At 59.1% G+C, this 16,848-nt stretch overlaps 1 protein-coding gene across 7 annotated transcripts in view; it reads right to left on the reverse strand.

Moving 5' to 3' along the window:
• Positions 1 to 16,848, reverse strand: part of ADGRB2 (adhesion G protein-coupled receptor B2) — a 36,658-nt gene that overhangs the window by 15,411 nt on the left and 4,399 nt on the right. For 3 of the 7 annotated variants that reach the window (XM_054292503.1, XM_054292504.1, XM_054292501.1), the window contains exons 2-5: positions 13,456 to 14,254; positions 6,884 to 6,967; positions 5,263 to 5,427; positions 1,566 to 1,733 (exon numbers count right to left, since the gene is read on the reverse strand). In XM_054292503.1, coding sequence (XP_054148478.1) covers positions 1,566 to 1,733; positions 5,263 to 5,427; positions 6,884 to 6,967; positions 13,456 to 14,239 — 1,201 coding nt within the window. In that variant the 5' untranslated portion in view covers positions 14,240 to 14,254. Of the gene's footprint in view, positions 1 to 1,565; positions 1,734 to 3,810; positions 3,976 to 5,262; positions 5,428 to 6,883; positions 6,968 to 13,455; positions 14,255 to 16,428; positions 16,770 to 16,848 lie in introns of those variants that run through there. The other 4 variants (XM_054292507.1, XM_054292505.1, XM_054292508.1 and 1 more) reach the window with 3 other exon arrangements.

Consider the following 16,848-nt stretch of genomic DNA (forward strand, 5'->3'; position numbering starts at 1 on the left):
AGCCACCTCACACAGCCACCACCTCCCTCTGTGGCTGCCACCGGTGCCACCGCTTCTCCCACAAACAAGGAGCTGCTCGAAGGACAGGATGGGGACCTCGTGGTCCATCCTGTGCCCGGTGTCCCCACGCCCAGAGCCGTCCCCAGCCCCACGTGCGCAGTGAGATCTCCCTCGTGCTTGTACGCCCAAAGCACGGCGGGACCCGCCACCACCACCTGGCACCGACGGGTCCCCAACGCGACCCATGGCGAGGACAGTGCCAACCTCCTCCAGCTGGATGTGCCCAGTGATCCCTGGCATCACCGACATTCCCAGCATTCCCGGAATTCCCAGTATTCCCAGTTCAGGAGGCACAGGGACCTTTATTGAGCCGCGACACCATGAGGACACTGTGGGGACACCACGGGGACACCGCGGGACACCCCAAGGCCCAGCCGGGACACCCCCAATTCCCAAAAAATTCCCAAGGAATTCCCGGGGGTGGGGACCGGCCTCGAGCTGGTAGTGCTGGGAGGGACGAGGACACCGCGGTGGGGTCCCTGTCCCCGTCCTGGGGGTGGCACTGGGACCCTCCTGTCCCAGTTCCTGTCCTTGTTCCCATGTCCCCCTCCTGGGGATGGCACTGCCATCCTCCCGTCCTCACTCCTGAGGGTGTCCCTCTGTCCCTGTCCCCTTGTCGCTGTCCCGGTCCTGGAGGTGGCACTGCTGTCCCCTTGTCTCTGTCCCTGTGTCGCTGTCCCTGTCCTGGACGTGGCACCTGTCCCCCTGTCCCTGTCCCCATCACGATCCTGGAGGTGACACTGCTATCCCCCTGTTCCTATCCCCATCACGGTCCCAGAGGTGGCATTGCTGTCCTCCTGTCCCTGTCCGTGTTGCCGTCCCCTGTCCCTGTCCGTGTCCCTGTTCCCCTGTTCCTGTCCCCATCCGTGTCCCTGTTCCCCTGTTCCTGTCCTCCTCTCCATGTCCCGTGGTGACATTGCATCCTGGAGGTGGCATTGCTGTCCCCCTGTCCCTGTCCCCATCACGGTCCTGGAGGTGGTGGCATTGCTGTCCCCCTATCCTCCTCTCCGTGTCCCTGTCCCCGTCCGTGTCCCTGTTCCCCTGTCCGTGTGCTCCTCTCCATGTCCCTGTCCTCATCCATAGCCCTGTTCCCCTGTCCGTGTCCCTGTTCCCCTGTCCGTGTCCCTGTTCCCCTGTCCGTGTGCTCCTCTCCGTGTCCCTGTCCCCATCCATAGCCCTGTTCCCCTGTCCGTGTCCCTGTTCCCCTGTCCGTGTCCTCCTCTCTGTGTCCCTGTCCCCATCCATAGCCCTGTTCCCCTGTCCGTGTCCCTGTTCCCCTGTCCGTGTCCCTGTTCCCCTGTCCGTGTGCTCCTCTCCGTGTCCCTGTCCCTGTCCATAGCCCTGTTGCCCTGTCTGTGTCCCTGTTCCCCTGTCCGTGTCCTCCTCTCCGTGTCCCTGTCCCCGTCCATATCCCTGTCCCCGTCCGTGTCCCTGTCCCCTGTCCGTGTCCCGTGCCGGGTGCGCGGTGCCGTCCCCCCGTTCCCCCCCGGCGCGCGGGGCCTTACTGGGACAGGTGGGGTTGGAGCACTCCCGGGCGTCGGCGTGGGCCCCCCGGCACTCGGCCCAGCCCTGGGGGGCCGCCACGCTGCACCTGCGCGTCCGCTGCTGGGTGCCGTTGGCGCAGGTGACGGAGCAGCGGCTCCAGGCGCCCCACGGCAGCCACTGCCCTTCCACTGCGGGGACAAGGAGAGCGGCGTCTGTAGCCGCAGTTCTCTTCGCAGAGAAAAGCAGCGCACAACTTCCCCGGGATGATTTTGGGGTTCACTTTCCCCTCACAGAGAAAAGCAAGGCACAACTTCCCCGAGATGGTTTTTGGGGTTCACTTTCCCCTCACAGAGAAAAGCAAGGGATTCACATTTGTCGCATACATCTTTTCATGAAAAATCCTTTCCTTAGGATTTTTGCTCCTGAGAAGCTGAGAGGCCTCAGGAACAAAATGTAAACAATGGGTATCTGCTGCTGTGGAATGCAACAGGCGCATCTGTGATTGGCCCATGTTAGATGTTTATAATTAATGATCAATCACAGCCCAACTGTCTCGGACTCTCTGTCCAAGCCACTAACCTTTGTTATCATCCCTTTCTATTCCATTCTTAGCCAGCCTTCTGAAAAAATCCTTTCTTCTATTCTTTTAGTATAGTTTTAATGTAATACATATCATAAAATAATAAATCAGCCTTCTGAAACATGGAGTCAGATCCTCACCTCTTCCCTCATCCTCAGACCCCTGTGAACACGGTCACAGACAATCACGAGATTTTGGGCAGTCGAGTGGAGCTGAATGCTTGGCAGATTCAGTGTAATACAATGTATTATATAATAGAATAACATAGCATAATAAAGCAATTAATTAGCCTTCTGATATCAGTGGAGTCAGATCCATCATTTCCTGCCCTAATTTCTGATAGGTGTCAGCTCCCACTGCACACTTGGGCTCACCAGGCAACGGGTCCAACCCATGGATGTGCCAGCTCAACCTGGACAGGCAGTACTGGCAGCGGGGATTGTCACTGGGACTGACCCTTCCACTGGCTGGGACGCAAGGGACACGCTCAGGCTGGGGACCTTGGTGTTGCTCACACTGAACGTAGCATTTCTGGCAGCCTTGGTATTGCTTCCAACCAAACCCAACGTCTCTGGCATCAGTCCTGCCAAATCCAGCATCCTTGGCATTGCTTTCCACCAAATCCAGCAGCCCTGGCATCACTTCCAACCACACCCAGAGTCCCTGGCATTGCTTCTGGCCAAATCCAGCATCCTTGGCATTACGTTTTACCAAATGCAGCATCCCTGGCGTTGCTTCCAACCAAATTCAGCATCCTTGTCATCAGTCCTTCCAAATTCAGCATCCTTGGCATCACTTCTAACCACACCCAGAGTCCCTGGCATCACTTCTGACCAAATCCAGCAGCCCTGGCATTGCTTTTTACCAAATCCAGCATACTTATCATCAGTCCCGCCAAACCCAGCAGCCCTGGCATTGTTCCCTGCCAAGCTCAAGACTCCAGCAGCATCTCCACAGGACATCCATGGCCAAAGCTGTGTGCCATGGGTGCCACGTCCCTGTCAGAGCCGCTGCAGGAGCAGCTCCTGCGCTCCCTCCTGCTCCAGCTGTCACACATGGTGTCCCCACAGGGACAACATCTGAGACATGGCATCCCTGCCCGTCACCACACAAACCCCACAGCCACCACCACAGCCATTCCTGGCACACAGGATGAAGGGACAGCTGTGCCACTGCCACCTGTATGCACTCAGACCCTGCAGCCAACCCCCTTTGTCACCTCTTTGTACCCCACAACGTCCCTGTGCCACCCCAGTGCCTGTCACCACAGAAACCCCACAGCCACCACCACAGCCACTCCTGGCATGGACCTCATGGACACGGGAGCTCAGCCACCTGTGCCACTGCCACCTGTGTGCACTCAGACCCTGCAGCCAACCCCCTTTGTCACCTCCCTGTACCCCACAACGTCCCTGTGCCACCCCAGTGCCAGGCACAGGAAAGGGGCAGGGAAGGAGCCACCTCCTCTCTGTTCCTCTGCCCATGATAGGGTCGTGAGACCCTGGCACAGCCAACAGCACCAAATTTCCTCTTGGATCTCCAGCAGGGACAGGACAGTGCACCGAGTGTCACAGCACCGGTGGCGGTGCCACCCATCCATGCCAGCACACTGGCACTCAGCTGGCACCATCTCCTGGCATTCCCAGCGGGAAAAAGGATCATGGGGAGAGGAGGGAGGTACTGACCGGGGCAGGTCTGGATATTGCAGGGCTTGGCCTGCAGCTGGGGGCCCTCGCAGCCCTTCCCCGGGCGCCGCGGGGCCGCGCAGTGCCGCGTCCTGGTCCTGGCGCCTCGCCCGCACGTCACCGAGCACAGGCTCCACGGGGACCACGGCTCCCACGCGCCAGCAGCTGCAACACAGCACAGCCCGGGGGGGTTTGCTGTTTGAGGGTGTCTAGGGAGCAGGATTTGGTGTTTGAGGGTGTCTAGGGAGCAGGATTTGATGTTTGAGGGTAGCTCGGGAGCAGGATTTGAGTGGAGACCTCAGCGATTATGGAATCAACCTCAGCCATGGCATCTGGCCCTGTGGCCACCTCCTGAATGTCCCTGATGTCCCCAGGGCTGTCCCTTTGCCACCACAGCCCCTCCAGCCTCTGAGGGGTCCTGGCACGGCAGACCCCTTGTACCCTGCCCAGGGCTCAGCCGGGCACAGTTTCCGAATTTCTTATCCCAAATCCCTGAGCTGGCAGCGCTGCTGCAGCCTCCCTTTTGGGGTGCTGGCACTGGCGGCGCACGTCCCCTCAAAGCAACACACAGGTCACCCTGATCCCTGTCAGCACACCCAGCACAATCTGCCCCTCACATCCACAGGAAAGGATCAGGGACCATCCTAAAGGATGCTCCTCCTCAAGCTCTGATGTCCTCAGAATGCCAGGACAGGGTAGCACTCCCTGGTAAAGACACTGATGTCCTGGGGGTGAAAATCACTCAAAACACCCCAGATTAGGACAGGGCAGTGTGGCTGCCACTGTGGCACCCTGAGATCCCTCCTGTGTCCCACATGAGACACACGGACACCACCATGGACAGACAGGAGATCCTCAGCATCCTGCTGGAGTCATCAAGCAGCTCAGGGGGAGCCCCTGGGAATGCCAGGCTCCAAATCCCCCAGGCTCCATCACAAAACCTCGGGGACATCCAGGAGGAGCCCACCAGGAGAGAGGATGGAAAGGACATCCTGCTGTCACCCGCCTCGAGTCACCGAGCAGCTCAGCCCCCTCCTGCCCCACATCAGGGGGAACCCCTTGGAATGCCAGGCTCCAAATCCCCCAGGCTCCAAATCCCCCAGGCTCCAGCACAAAACCTCAGGGACACCCAAGAGGAGCCCACACATCACCAGGAGAGAGGATGGAAAGGAATTCCCGAAGCAATCCCTGGCAGCAACATCCCTGACAGGGCACAGGGGTGCAGGGTACCCATTCCAAGAGAGGATGGAGGGATGCCAACAGCACTGAGAGCATCCACAACCACGCCAGGCCACCCTTCTCATCCACCACAGCACCCCGAGGACACCCCAGAAACATCCCAGCAACATCCACGGCACCCCGAGGAGACCCCAGAGGACGTCTCAGAAACGCGTTCTCTCTGTCCCCGCGATGTCCCCGCCCTGTCCCCGCTGTCCCCGGTGTCCCCCGTACCTGGGCAGGTGGCGGTGTTGTTGCAGGTGCGCGTCTCCCGGAGCAGCCCGCTGCACAGCGTCCCGTAGGGAGAGGAGACGCAGGAGCGCGTCCGCACCTGGGAGCCCTGGCCGCACGTCAGCGAGCACACGCTCCACTGCGACCACTCCTCCGCCGCCGGGTCCCCTGCGGGAGACAGCGAGCCTGAGAGCCCGCGGGGGACAGGGGACAGGGGACACGCCAGCAGGGACACGGACAGGGAGGTGGCACCAGTGAGAGCAGCAGGGAGGATGAGGGGGTGCGGGTGACAGGGGTGACATTGAGGGTGGCACTGAGGTGAGGCTGCAGATGGAGGTGGGGAAGGGATTGGGGCACGGATGGCAGCTGGTGTGAGGGACAGGGTCTGAGCTGGGAGGGGATGGCAGCACAGGTAGGGTGGGCAGGGTGGGCAGTGGGCATCAGGGCCAGCACAAACAGGGTGAGCTGAGTGGGCAAGGTGAGTGGGGTGGGCAGGGTGGGCAGCAAGGGCAGAATGGGCAGAGTGAGTGAGGTGGGCAGGGTGGGCAGTGGGCATCACGGACAGAACAGATAGGGTGAGTAGGGTGGTCAGTGGGCAATATGGGTAGCATAGGATGGGCAGGGTGGGCAGCACAGACAGGGTGAGCAGTGGGCAGCATGGACAGGGCAGGGTGGTCAGTGGACAGCCACGGTGGGCAGCACGGACAGGGTGGGCAGGGTGGGCAGGGTGGTCAATGGGCAGCATGGACAGGGTGAGCAGGGTGGGCAGCACGGGCAGGGTGGGCAGGGTGTACAGGGTGGGCAGCACAGGCAGCGCAGACAGGGTGGGCAGGTTGGGCAGCATGGACAGCATGGACAGGGTGGGCAGTGGGCAGCACGGGCAGCACAGACAGGCTGGGCAGGGTGGGCAGTGGGCAGCACAAACAAAGTGGACAGCCTGGGCAGCACGGGCAGCCCTCCACCGCCCCCTCTCCCCACCCTGTCACACGCTGACATTTACAACAACCGGCTCTTATTAAGGTTGATGATGTCTCTGAGGCTCTTGGACAGCCCAGCAGCAGAGCCCATCCGTTTAAATTAAACAGGGATGGATGGGGGAGGGCTCCAGAGGGGACCGTTTGTCCTGCAGACAAGCACAACGTGGGCTCCGCGTCACCCGTGGTGGTGACAACATGCTGGGGCTGCTCCGTGTCACAGGAGCAGGACAGGGCCACCACTGGGGTCACCCAGGAGCTCCCAGAGGGGCAGGAACCCCGTGAGCAGCCGAGTGTGGTGGGAATTCTGCATGTGGAGCAGAGCTGGGGCTCATCCATCTCCCCGCTCGCCTCCGAGCCCTCCGACCATAAATCAGGGAGGCTGGGGAGAGGGGGGAGCAGCACGTTCAAATTACCCAGATGGATTTGCCAAATAAATACATTTGAACGAAACAATTAATAGATTTTTTTTTTTCCCCCTGCTTTTGCTTTACAACCCTCGGAGGAAAGTGCAGAGGAAAAAATATATAAATGGAGCGAATTAAGGCAGTCCGTGGGCAGGCAGCCAAAGGGAGTTGCTCCGTCTCTGTCACCCCTGGCCAGGTGCGCGATCCTGGTGTCATCAGTGTCCCCCTGCCTGTCCCTGGTACCTGTCTGGGCCATGTAGACCCCGGGTTCATCCGCTGAGCGTGGCCACTGGGTCTTCACCTTCTGGTTCTCCTCGACTGCATTGCCTAGGAGAGAGAAATGGCCAAAATGAGAGTGGGCAGGGGACAGGGATGGGGACAGGGATGAGGACAGGCCAGTGCAGGACATTTCAGGGGTGCCTGGCCCTATGCTGACACGCCTGAGAGCAAAACCTGGTGGAGCATCACTGATCACACCCCCAGCACCCCAAATGTGTCACAGCCACCCCAAAATGTCCCAGCTGGACCCCAGCCCAGGATGCCACGTCCCTGGTGCAGGCAGGGTGCCCATGTCCCCACAGTGCCAGGCAGAGGTGCTCTCCTGTCCCCACTTATCAGCTCGCTGCAGTGAGGTGGCACAAATTTATGACTCGGCTCACCAAAAATAACAAGTGATCCATCAAGGGCACTTGGCGTGAAATTAACTGGCGTGTGCGGGGCCGGGCGGGGGACGCGGCTGCAGGCACAGGGGGACACCTCCCTCGGCCTCCCCCACACCCCTGGGACACCTCCCTGTCCTCCAGAGGGACTCCTGTCCCCAAATCTGAGCTCACACGGATTCATCCCAGCTGGATATGCCATGGGGACAGAGGGACAGCGCCATCGGTGCCGCCCCAGGGATGTCACCCCCAAAAATGCTGTGGTTACTGCGCTGCTGTGAAAGCCAGGAGAGTAGGCAGGGATGGCACAAACACTGCCAGCCAAACACAGCCATGTCCCCAAGGGATGGAGGGGAGGTGGCATGGGGACACCTGGCACTGCCAGCGCGCTTTGGGCACACGGTGGCACCCACTGGGACACAGAGCAGGGACACCAGGCAAGGAGCACACCCTGCTCTGGCACTGCTTGTGCTGGCAAAAAGCCCCAAATTTATCATGTTTTGCCTTAAATTGGGGTAACCCTTCAGGGCTCCCCGCTGGCACCCTCAGATCCTTGGACATCCCACTCCAGAATTCCCAGGGGAATGGGAGACACACAGGGACACTGAGGGGATGCCCAGGGGGATCTGTGGGCCTGAATTCCCCATAGGGCTGACCACTTCTGGGAGCAGCAGAATTACACACAGCGCGGCAAGAGCCCGGGGAAAGCCATAAATCCCGAGGATATACGAGGGCGTTCTCCCTGGCTGTGTTCGACAGAGACACCAAATTCAATTTCCTTCGGAGAGCACTAAATCCTCGCCTGTCACCACCAGGAGGCTGCAGCCAACCCCAGCACAGCACTCCAGCCTGCCCAGGGGTCCCCCAGGTTCCCTTGGTGGGGACAAGCATGGGAGGAGATTTTGGGGACATCCAGGGGTGTTTTTTGGGGACATCAAGGTGAACCCCAAGGCTGGTTGTGTCCTTGTCCCAGCAGCACCTCTCTGGGGGTTGGTTTCTGAGTAGGGATGGATTTGGGGTGAGGAAAACCCAAAATTGGAGCTGCTTGACCTCGAGACAGCAAAAAGAGGGGGTTAGAGCTTTGGGGGTCTTTAGAGGGGTCACACCACCTGGATTGTGGAGCAGCAGGGTCGAACACACCCAAAGTCACCCCACAAACCTCCAACCTCATCCCTGAATCCCCCTGGCAGAGCGGGGATGACATTGGCACTGGGGACCCCGGGGTCAGGGTGTTGAATGCACCCAAAGTCACCCTCAAACCTCCAGCCCACCCACGTGGCTCCAACCTCATCCCTGAATCCCCTGGCAGAGCAAGGATGATATGGGGCACCAGGCACTGGGGACAGGGCATTGAACACACCCAAAGTCACCCCCAAACCTCCAGCCCACCCAAATGGCTCCAATTTCATCCCCAAATCCCCCTGGGGAGCGGGGATGACACGGGCACTGGGTTCAGGGCATCGAACACACCCAAAGTCACCCCACAAACCTCCAGCTCACCCACACGGCTCCAACCTCATCCCTGAACCCCCCTGGGGGAGCGGGGATGACGTGGGCACTGGGGACAGAGCATGAAACACATCCAAAGTCACCCCACAAAACTCCCACGTGGTTCCAACCTCATCCCTGAACCCCCTGGGGGAGCGAGGATGACGCGGGCACTGGGGACCCCAGGGTCAGGTGTTCAAAGTCACCCCACAAACCTCCAACCCACCCACAATGACTCCAACCTCATCCCTGACTCCCCGGGCAGAGCGGGGAGGACGTGGGCGCCGGGCACCCCAGGGTCAGGGCATGAAACACACCCAAAAGTCACCCCACAAAACTCCAACCTCATCTCTGAATGCCCTGACAAAACAGGGATGATGTGGGCACCGGGGACCCCGGAGTCAGGGCATGAAACACACCCAAATTCACCCACAAAACTCCCACGTGGTTCCAACCTCATCCCTGACTCCCCCTGGGGGAGCGGGCATGACGTGGGCACCAGGCACTGGGGTCAGGGTGTTGAACACACCCAAAGTCACCCCACAAAACTCCCACGTGGTTCCAACCTCATTCCTGACTCCCCCTGGCAGTGGGGATGACCCACCCATGTGGCTCCTACCTCATCCCTGAACCCCCCCTGGCAGAGCGGGTATGACGTGGGCACCGGGCACCCCGGGGTCAGGGCTGTGGGCAGGCTCTGGGCGGGCGCCAGCCCCGCGTCGCTGCGGCGCAGGAGCCGCTGAGATCAGCGCTGGGCGCCCGCCAAGCCTCGGCTCACAGGCGCCATTCAGCCCCCGGCCCTGCGTGCCACCATCCATCCCCCTCAAAGGGGACCATTCTCCACCCCGGGGGGCTGAGGGGAGGCCAGGTGGGAGCTGGGACCTCCCCCCAGCTGCATGAAGGGCGCTCTGTGATGCTGGCCCGCGGCTCGGTGCGGTGACACCATCAGCGGTGTGGCACCAGGGGTGGCCGTGGCAGCGCGTCACCCCCGTGGCTCTGGCACTGCAATAACACTGAGCCCCCGGGCGCTCCAGCCTTTAATTGAATGTCAAATGTAATTTGGAGAAGGAGCCGGAGTTTGCGGCCGTGGCAGCCCGAGAGGCGGAATGTGGCACTGAGCCCTGCCAGCTCTGCAGGGACACCCCAGGCCAGCGCCCTGTGCCCGGCTCGGGGGGAGTAACCCCGCTGAGCCACCCCTGGGGATGTGCTGGGGCCCCTGGAGGAGGATCCCGCTTCTCCATCCTATCCTAAATCACAATTCTCCATCCCATCCTGGATCCCCTTTCTCCATCCTATACTGGATCACAATTCTCAATCCCATCCTGAATCCAACTTTTCCATCCTGTTCTGCATCCCCCATCTCCATCCCATCCTGCATCCCAATTCTCCATCCCATCCTGGATCACAATTCTCAATCCCATCCTGCATCCCAATTCTCCATCGTGGATCCCAATTCTCCATCCCATCCTGCATCCTAATTCTCAATCCCATCCTGAATCCCAATTCTCAATCCCATCATGGATTGCCCCTTCTCCATCGCGGATCCCAATTCCCAATCTCATCCTGGATCCCCCTTCTCCATCCCATCCTGCACCCCAATTCCCAATCCCATCCTGGATCCCACCATCCTGAATCCCAATTTTCCATCCCATCCTGGATCCCCCTTCTCCATCCTGGATCCCAGTTCCCAATCCCATCCTGGATCCCACCATCCTGGATCCTAATTCTCAATCCCATCATGGATCCCAAATCTCAATCCCATCACGGATTCTCCCTTCTCCATCATGGATCCCAATTCTCAGTCTCCATGGTCGATCCCAATTCCCAATCCCATCCTGGATCTCCCTTCTATGTGATGGATCCCAATTCTCCATCCCATCCTGGATCCCCCTTCTCCATAGTGGATCCCAGTTCCCAATCCCATCATGGATCTGCCTTCTCCATCCTGGATCCCAATTCTCCATCGCATCGTGGATCCCCCTTCTCCATCCTGGATCCCAGTTCCCAATCCCATTGTGGATCCCAATTCCCAATCTCATCCTGGATCCCCATTCTCCATCATGGATCCCAATTCCCAATTCCATCCTGGATCTCCTTCTCCATCCAACCATGGATCTCCCTCCTCCCCAGCCAGCCCCAGCCACCACAGGTGTCACCCCTGGGGCACAGGGTCAGCCAGGCTGACCTTGGGGCTGGCACCTGACCCTGGCCCTGAGCTCTTAATCACCCACGGGGAGTGGCTTTTATGGGGGGGAAAATAAACCAAAATGGGAAAAAACCCATAAAATGCAATCAGCTCAAGCAGCTCCCCTCGGGATGAGGCGATTTAGAGCCCTGCAGCTGTAAGGGACTGGGGATTTACTGGGGGATCTGCCCGTAATGACATTTAGCTCCTGAAATAAATGCTAAAGCCCAATGAAATTATCTCTACACCCACCCCCGTCCAGGCCCCGCCACCTAATCTGCCGGATAAAAACCCCACACAGCCCTGTCGGGGATTTCTCCTGCCCACACATCACCCTGAGGCTGCCGAAGGGAAAACATCTGGCCAGATGTGACCCAAAATCCCCTCGTCACCTCGCTGGGCTTGGCACCGCAGGCATGGGCAGCACCGCGGTGTCGCAGACATCTTTTATGAAAAATCTTTTTTTTTTTTTTTAGGATTTTTCCTCCTGAGAAGCTGAGAGGCCTCAGGAACAAAGTGTAAATATTGATTATCTGCTGCTGTGGAATGCAACAGGTGCATCTGTGATTGGCCCATTGATAGTAAAAGGTTTTAAAATTACAAAAATCGGGAGAAACTAGACTTAGTGGGACCCCGGAAAAATGTTAAAAATAGACTCTGAAAATGTAAGGCTTTGTGTTTGCCAGATCGTGTGAAATTGCACCTGCGTAAGCAGCATATGATAAATGATATAATTGTTAGATGTTATTATTGTTTAATAATTAAATATAATTATTGTTTAATGGTAAGAAGAATCATGAGAAACTCTGTTAGAAGTTTGAGGGGGACCACGAGGAGCCCATGCTTGGATGAAATCTATGTATACAATAGAACAATATAAGTTAAATAATTAACATGAAAGTTATATAATGATAGAATATAAAATGTCGAGGTCAGATTTGGGTTTGTACCCCTGACACCCAGAGCTCTTCAATAAAAGCACCTGCATATAATCATTCTCATGATTATGTGCTTCTGAACACTAACACCATGTTAGATGTTTCTAATTAATGGCCAATCACAGCCCAGCTGGCTCAGACCGAGAGTCCAAGACAGAATTTTTGCTATCATTCTTTCTTATTCTATTCTTAGCCGGTTTCTGAAGAAATCTTTTCTTCTATTCTTTTAGTATAGTTTCAATGTAATATATATTATAAAATAATAAATAAATCAAGCCTTGTGAAATATGGAATCAAATCCTCATTTCTTCCCTCAACCTGAGACCCCTGTGAACACCGTCACACCCCAGGGCAAGGCGGATCCTGGGGCCGGAGCTCCTTTATCCTCAGCCGTTCCCACAATCCCGGAACGAGCAAACGGCCTCATTCCGCCTGGTTAATAGCCCGGCCGTGACATCCTGCCTGGAATAACAAGCGCCCGGGCTGCAGCAGTCAAGGGTAATTTGCCACGGCAAAGGGTCATTTTACCTGCAAATTGTTTTCCGCGTCTCCAGCGGGGCAGAGCGAGTTGGCTCCTGCTCCTGCCCCGCGCCAGGGAGGCGGTGAGTGATGCCAGGGAGCCATGAGGGATGTGCCAGAGGAGCCCTGGCATCAGCCCTGGCATGGTGGGGCCACCGTGGTGTTCCCAGGGATGGCTGGGCCGTGGCAAGGGCAGAGCAAGATGCAGCTCCATGGATTTGAACTCATATGGATTCCCTGCTCCATGTTCAATATCCCACTGGAAAGTTCCAGCCCTAAGGAAGCATGCTCAGGCAGGACTCATCCATCCCATGGACTTCTTGTTCCATGCACAGCTCCCTTCTGCCCTGAGGAGTGTGATCAGGCAGGATTCATCCATCGCATGGATTCCCTGCAATTGGCACCACCCTGCCCTGGGAGTAGGCTCGGAGAAGATTCGTCCATCCCATGGATTTCTTGCTCCATACACAGGTCCCTCCTGCCCTAAGGAGTGTGCTTAGGCAGGATTGATCCATTCCATGGATTCCCTGCTCCATACCCAGTGCCCAGTTGGCACCATCCTGCCCTGGGAGTGGGCTCGAAGAAGATTCATCCACCCCATGGATTCCCTGCTCCATGCCCAGTGCCCCACTGGCACCTCCAGCCCCAGGATCCATCCATTCCACCATTCCCTACCCTATTCCCAGTGCCCCCAGGATCCATCATTCCACCATGCCCTACCCCATTCCCAGTGTCCCACTGGCACCTCCAGCCCCAGGATCCATCCATTTCCCCATTCCCTGCCCCACTGGCACTTCCAGCCCCAGGATCCATCAATTTCACCATTCCCTGCCCCATACCCACTGCCCACCTGGCACATTCCAGCCCCACAGATCTCACACAATCAGGACCCACCCCCTGCCCCATTCCCACCCTCCCCACTCCCCGTGTACCCCACACAGGCACAACCCACCCATTCCACCAGCACTGGCATCACCCAGAGACCCCCACCACCACACAGGGCGCCCATCCCCGCTCCCCACTCACCGTGTGGCACCTCGGGCAGCTCGAGCTCGTTGGCATTGGCGGGATGCAGCTCCGTGGGGCAGCAGTCGGGCGCGGCGGGCACCGGGGTGGGCGTGGGGGGCCGGGTGCCGTTGCGCCGGGGCGCCGGGGCGCTCTCAGCCTGGCAGCTGCAGCCGGCGTGGGTGAAGCCGCAGCGGCGGGCACCGGGAGCCTGCAGGCACTCCTCGAGCCAGCGGCACAGCACGCTGCAGGTGAACTGGCTGGAGTTGTTGTTGTTGATGAGCAGCACCTCCACGAAGCGGAACTCCAGCGCCTGCGGCTCCAGCAGCCGCGGGGCCGCCTCGGGCTCGGCCGCCAGGCACAGCTGCACGAAGTTCTTGTCAAAGTGCAGGAAGGTGAAGGGTCCTGTGCCCTCACACAGCTCCAGCTCGGCTTCCTCGTCCTCCTCCTCCTCCTGCTGCTGCTCTGGGTGCTGGGAGGTGGGCGCAGGGCTGGCCTCGCCCCGGGGGTCGCAGGTGTAGTTGGCCAGGTAGTGGTCGAGCGGCAGCACCATGGGCGAGAAGTGGGTGCACACCTGCTCCTCCCGGTTGAAGCGGAGGTAGAGCGAGTACTTGGTGGGGTCGGGGTTCTCCAGGGTCCAGGAGCAGCCCGAGGAGATGGTGGGGAACAGGTCCTTGAGGGAGAAGGAGCCGTAGAGGACGCCGGAGGCCAGGGCGGAGCAGGCGCTGGGAGCCGGGTCGAAGCCCCGCGTGAGCCACAGGACAGACGAAATCACAGCCAGTAAGAGGGGACCAGCAGCGGTCATCCTATGGCATTTGCCCTGCGGACAGACAGATGGACATATGGACAGAGGCTTACCTGGAGGTTTGGGCGCTGGGGAGCTGGGCTGGGGGTCAGCACCCTGCCCTGAGCCTGGGGACAAGTGGGGACATGAACCGGGAGGTGACATGGGGTAACTGGGATGCTGTGTGCGAGGAGCATACCAGTCACCCCATGTCCCCTCCTGGTCCATGTCCCCATCTGGTCCCTGTCCCCACATGGTCCTTGTCCCCATCTGACACCTTGCAGCGTTACAGGGGACTCCTTGCAGTGCCAATGAGTGCCCAGGTTGGGGACAGTGCAGCACAGAGCGAGCAATTCACCCCAAAACCACCACAGCAGCGTGCCAGCCCCACAGGTCCCCACTGCAATGACACCCCCACCCTTGGCCCACCCCTGGCCAAGCACAGCCTGGACATGGAGCCACCAAACAACTTCAGACAGAGCTAGAAAAACCCTTGGAGTTCATCCTGGTGCCCTGGAGCAGGGTGGGGACAGGCTGGCAGCGCGGGGTGACGTTCTGGGGGTGCACGGTGACGCCGCAGCAGCGTGGTGTCCCCATAGCTATCCTAAGAACCAAGCACTGGGTGAGCAGTCACTGCTCAGCGCAGATTTCTTGGATGCCTCTCTGGGAGCGCAGAGCATGGCCATGAACAGCTTTTTAATACCTCATTAATAAAATAATGCACGCCGCGGCCTTATTAAGCGAGCCCGGAGCGCGGCTCTACAGAGGCCGAGGCCGCCGCGCACGTGGCAGCATCACTCAGCCCGTGCCCGGGGCAAAGGGACAGCCCTGGGGACATCAGGGGACATCCGGGAGGTGGCCACAGGGCCAGATGCCATGGCTGAGGTTGATTCCAAAATCGCTGAGGTCTCCGCCCAGCCGTGTGCTGGGGATGCCGAGCGCTTGGCACGGCACGAGGGATGCTCTTGCTCACCCTGAAACAGCGAATTCTGCTCCAAAACCACCCTCAAACACCAATCCTGCTTCAAAACTGCCCTCAAACACCAAATCCTGCTCTCAAACAGCAAATGCTGCTCCAAAACCACTCTCAAACACCAAATCCTGTTCCAAAATATACTCAAACAGCAAATCCTGCTCCAAAACTGCCCTCGAACACCAAATCCTGCTCCCTTAAACAGCAAATCCTGCTCCAAAACCACCCTCAAACACCAAATCCTGCTCCAAAATGCCCTCAAACACCAATCTGCTCCCTAAACACCCTCAAACACCAAATCCTGCTCTAAAACCGCCCTCAAACACCAAATCCTCCTCCCAAAACTGCCCTCAAACACCAAATTCTGCTCCCCAAACATCCTCAAACACCAAATCCTGCTCCCAAACTGCCCTCAAACACCAAATTCTGCTCCTTAAACACCTTCAAACAGCAAATCCTGCTCCCAAACCACCCTCAAACACCAGATCCTGCTCCCAAATCGCCCTTAAACACCAAATCCTGCTCCCGAGCCATCCCTGCCCGAGGTGCTGGTGCTGGGGCATCCCCGGCTCATCGGGAGGGACACTTGGCCGAGCCTGCAGCTGGAGCCACTCCGGGGACATTAAAGAGCTAAAAATATCCCGATTCTCATGCAACAGGCTGGCGCTGGCTCCGGCAGCACGGAGGGGAGGGCTCGGCGCTGGCGTTCCCCCCTCCACGGCACGGGGAGAGGGGCTGGGATGGAGCAGAGCCGGCTGGATCTCCCCGATGCAAGCAGGGCTGAAAGAAAACTCCATTTTCCCGGATTAAAACCCTCCGGTTCATCCGGTCTCCAGCCAGAGAAATGCAACAGGAGAGACCCAAAAGCGGCGAATTCCAAGTGCAGCCGGAGCGGGGCATCCCCCACCGGTGCTGCTGGAGAACCTGGGGTCCCCCCCGAGAGTCGCAGCCCCCTCGGAGAGCCGGGAGAGGAGGAGGAGGAGGAGGGAGAGGAGGAGGAGGAGGGAGAGGAGGAGGAGGTCAGGCAGGGACACGCTGCCGCTCTGCAGCGAGCTCCCGGGGCTCCCGCAGCCTGGCAGGGACACAAGATGGTGCTTGCTTCCCTCGCCCAGCAGCAGCAGCGAGCAGGGAGGACGCTCCGGCAGCACCATCCCTCCCTCCATCCATCCATCCATCCATCCATCCATCCATCCATCCATCCATCCATCCTCGGGGATGCGCACAGCCCGCTCCTCACCTCTCCAGGCACGCATGATCCAGCTGTTCTGGGATATGCGGAGCTTCGTCCCAGCCCCAAAACCTCCTCCTGGTTGCGGCTGCCCGAGCGGAGCCACGGCCGGGGCTGCACCGGAGCTCGCTCGGCACCAGCCCCGCTCCCTGCAGCTGCTGCAGTGAAAATATTTCACCGATCTGCGAAGGGGCCGAGGAGATTTTTAACATCTGTGCCACCGAGTCACCCGGCTGGAGCTGCCCAGGGGTCACCATCACCCCCAGCCATCAGCGCGGCGGGGACACGGAGCCCTGCGGCGTCACCGTCTGCGCTGCCCGGCTCGGGGCAGCCCGGCCCGGCCGCGGTGCCAGGGCACGGCCGCGCCGGCATCACCCCCGCTGCCCCCCAAATCTCCTCGGTCCATGCGGGATGAACCCCCTGAACCAC

Source organism: Melozone crissalis, unplaced genomic scaffold, assembly GCF_028551555.1.
Source record: "Melozone crissalis strain CALT ecotype California unplaced genomic scaffold, PUWL_Pcris_2 ptg000111l_1, whole genome shotgun sequence".
NCBI lineage: Eukaryota > Metazoa > Chordata > Aves > Passeriformes > Passerellidae > Melozone > Melozone crissalis.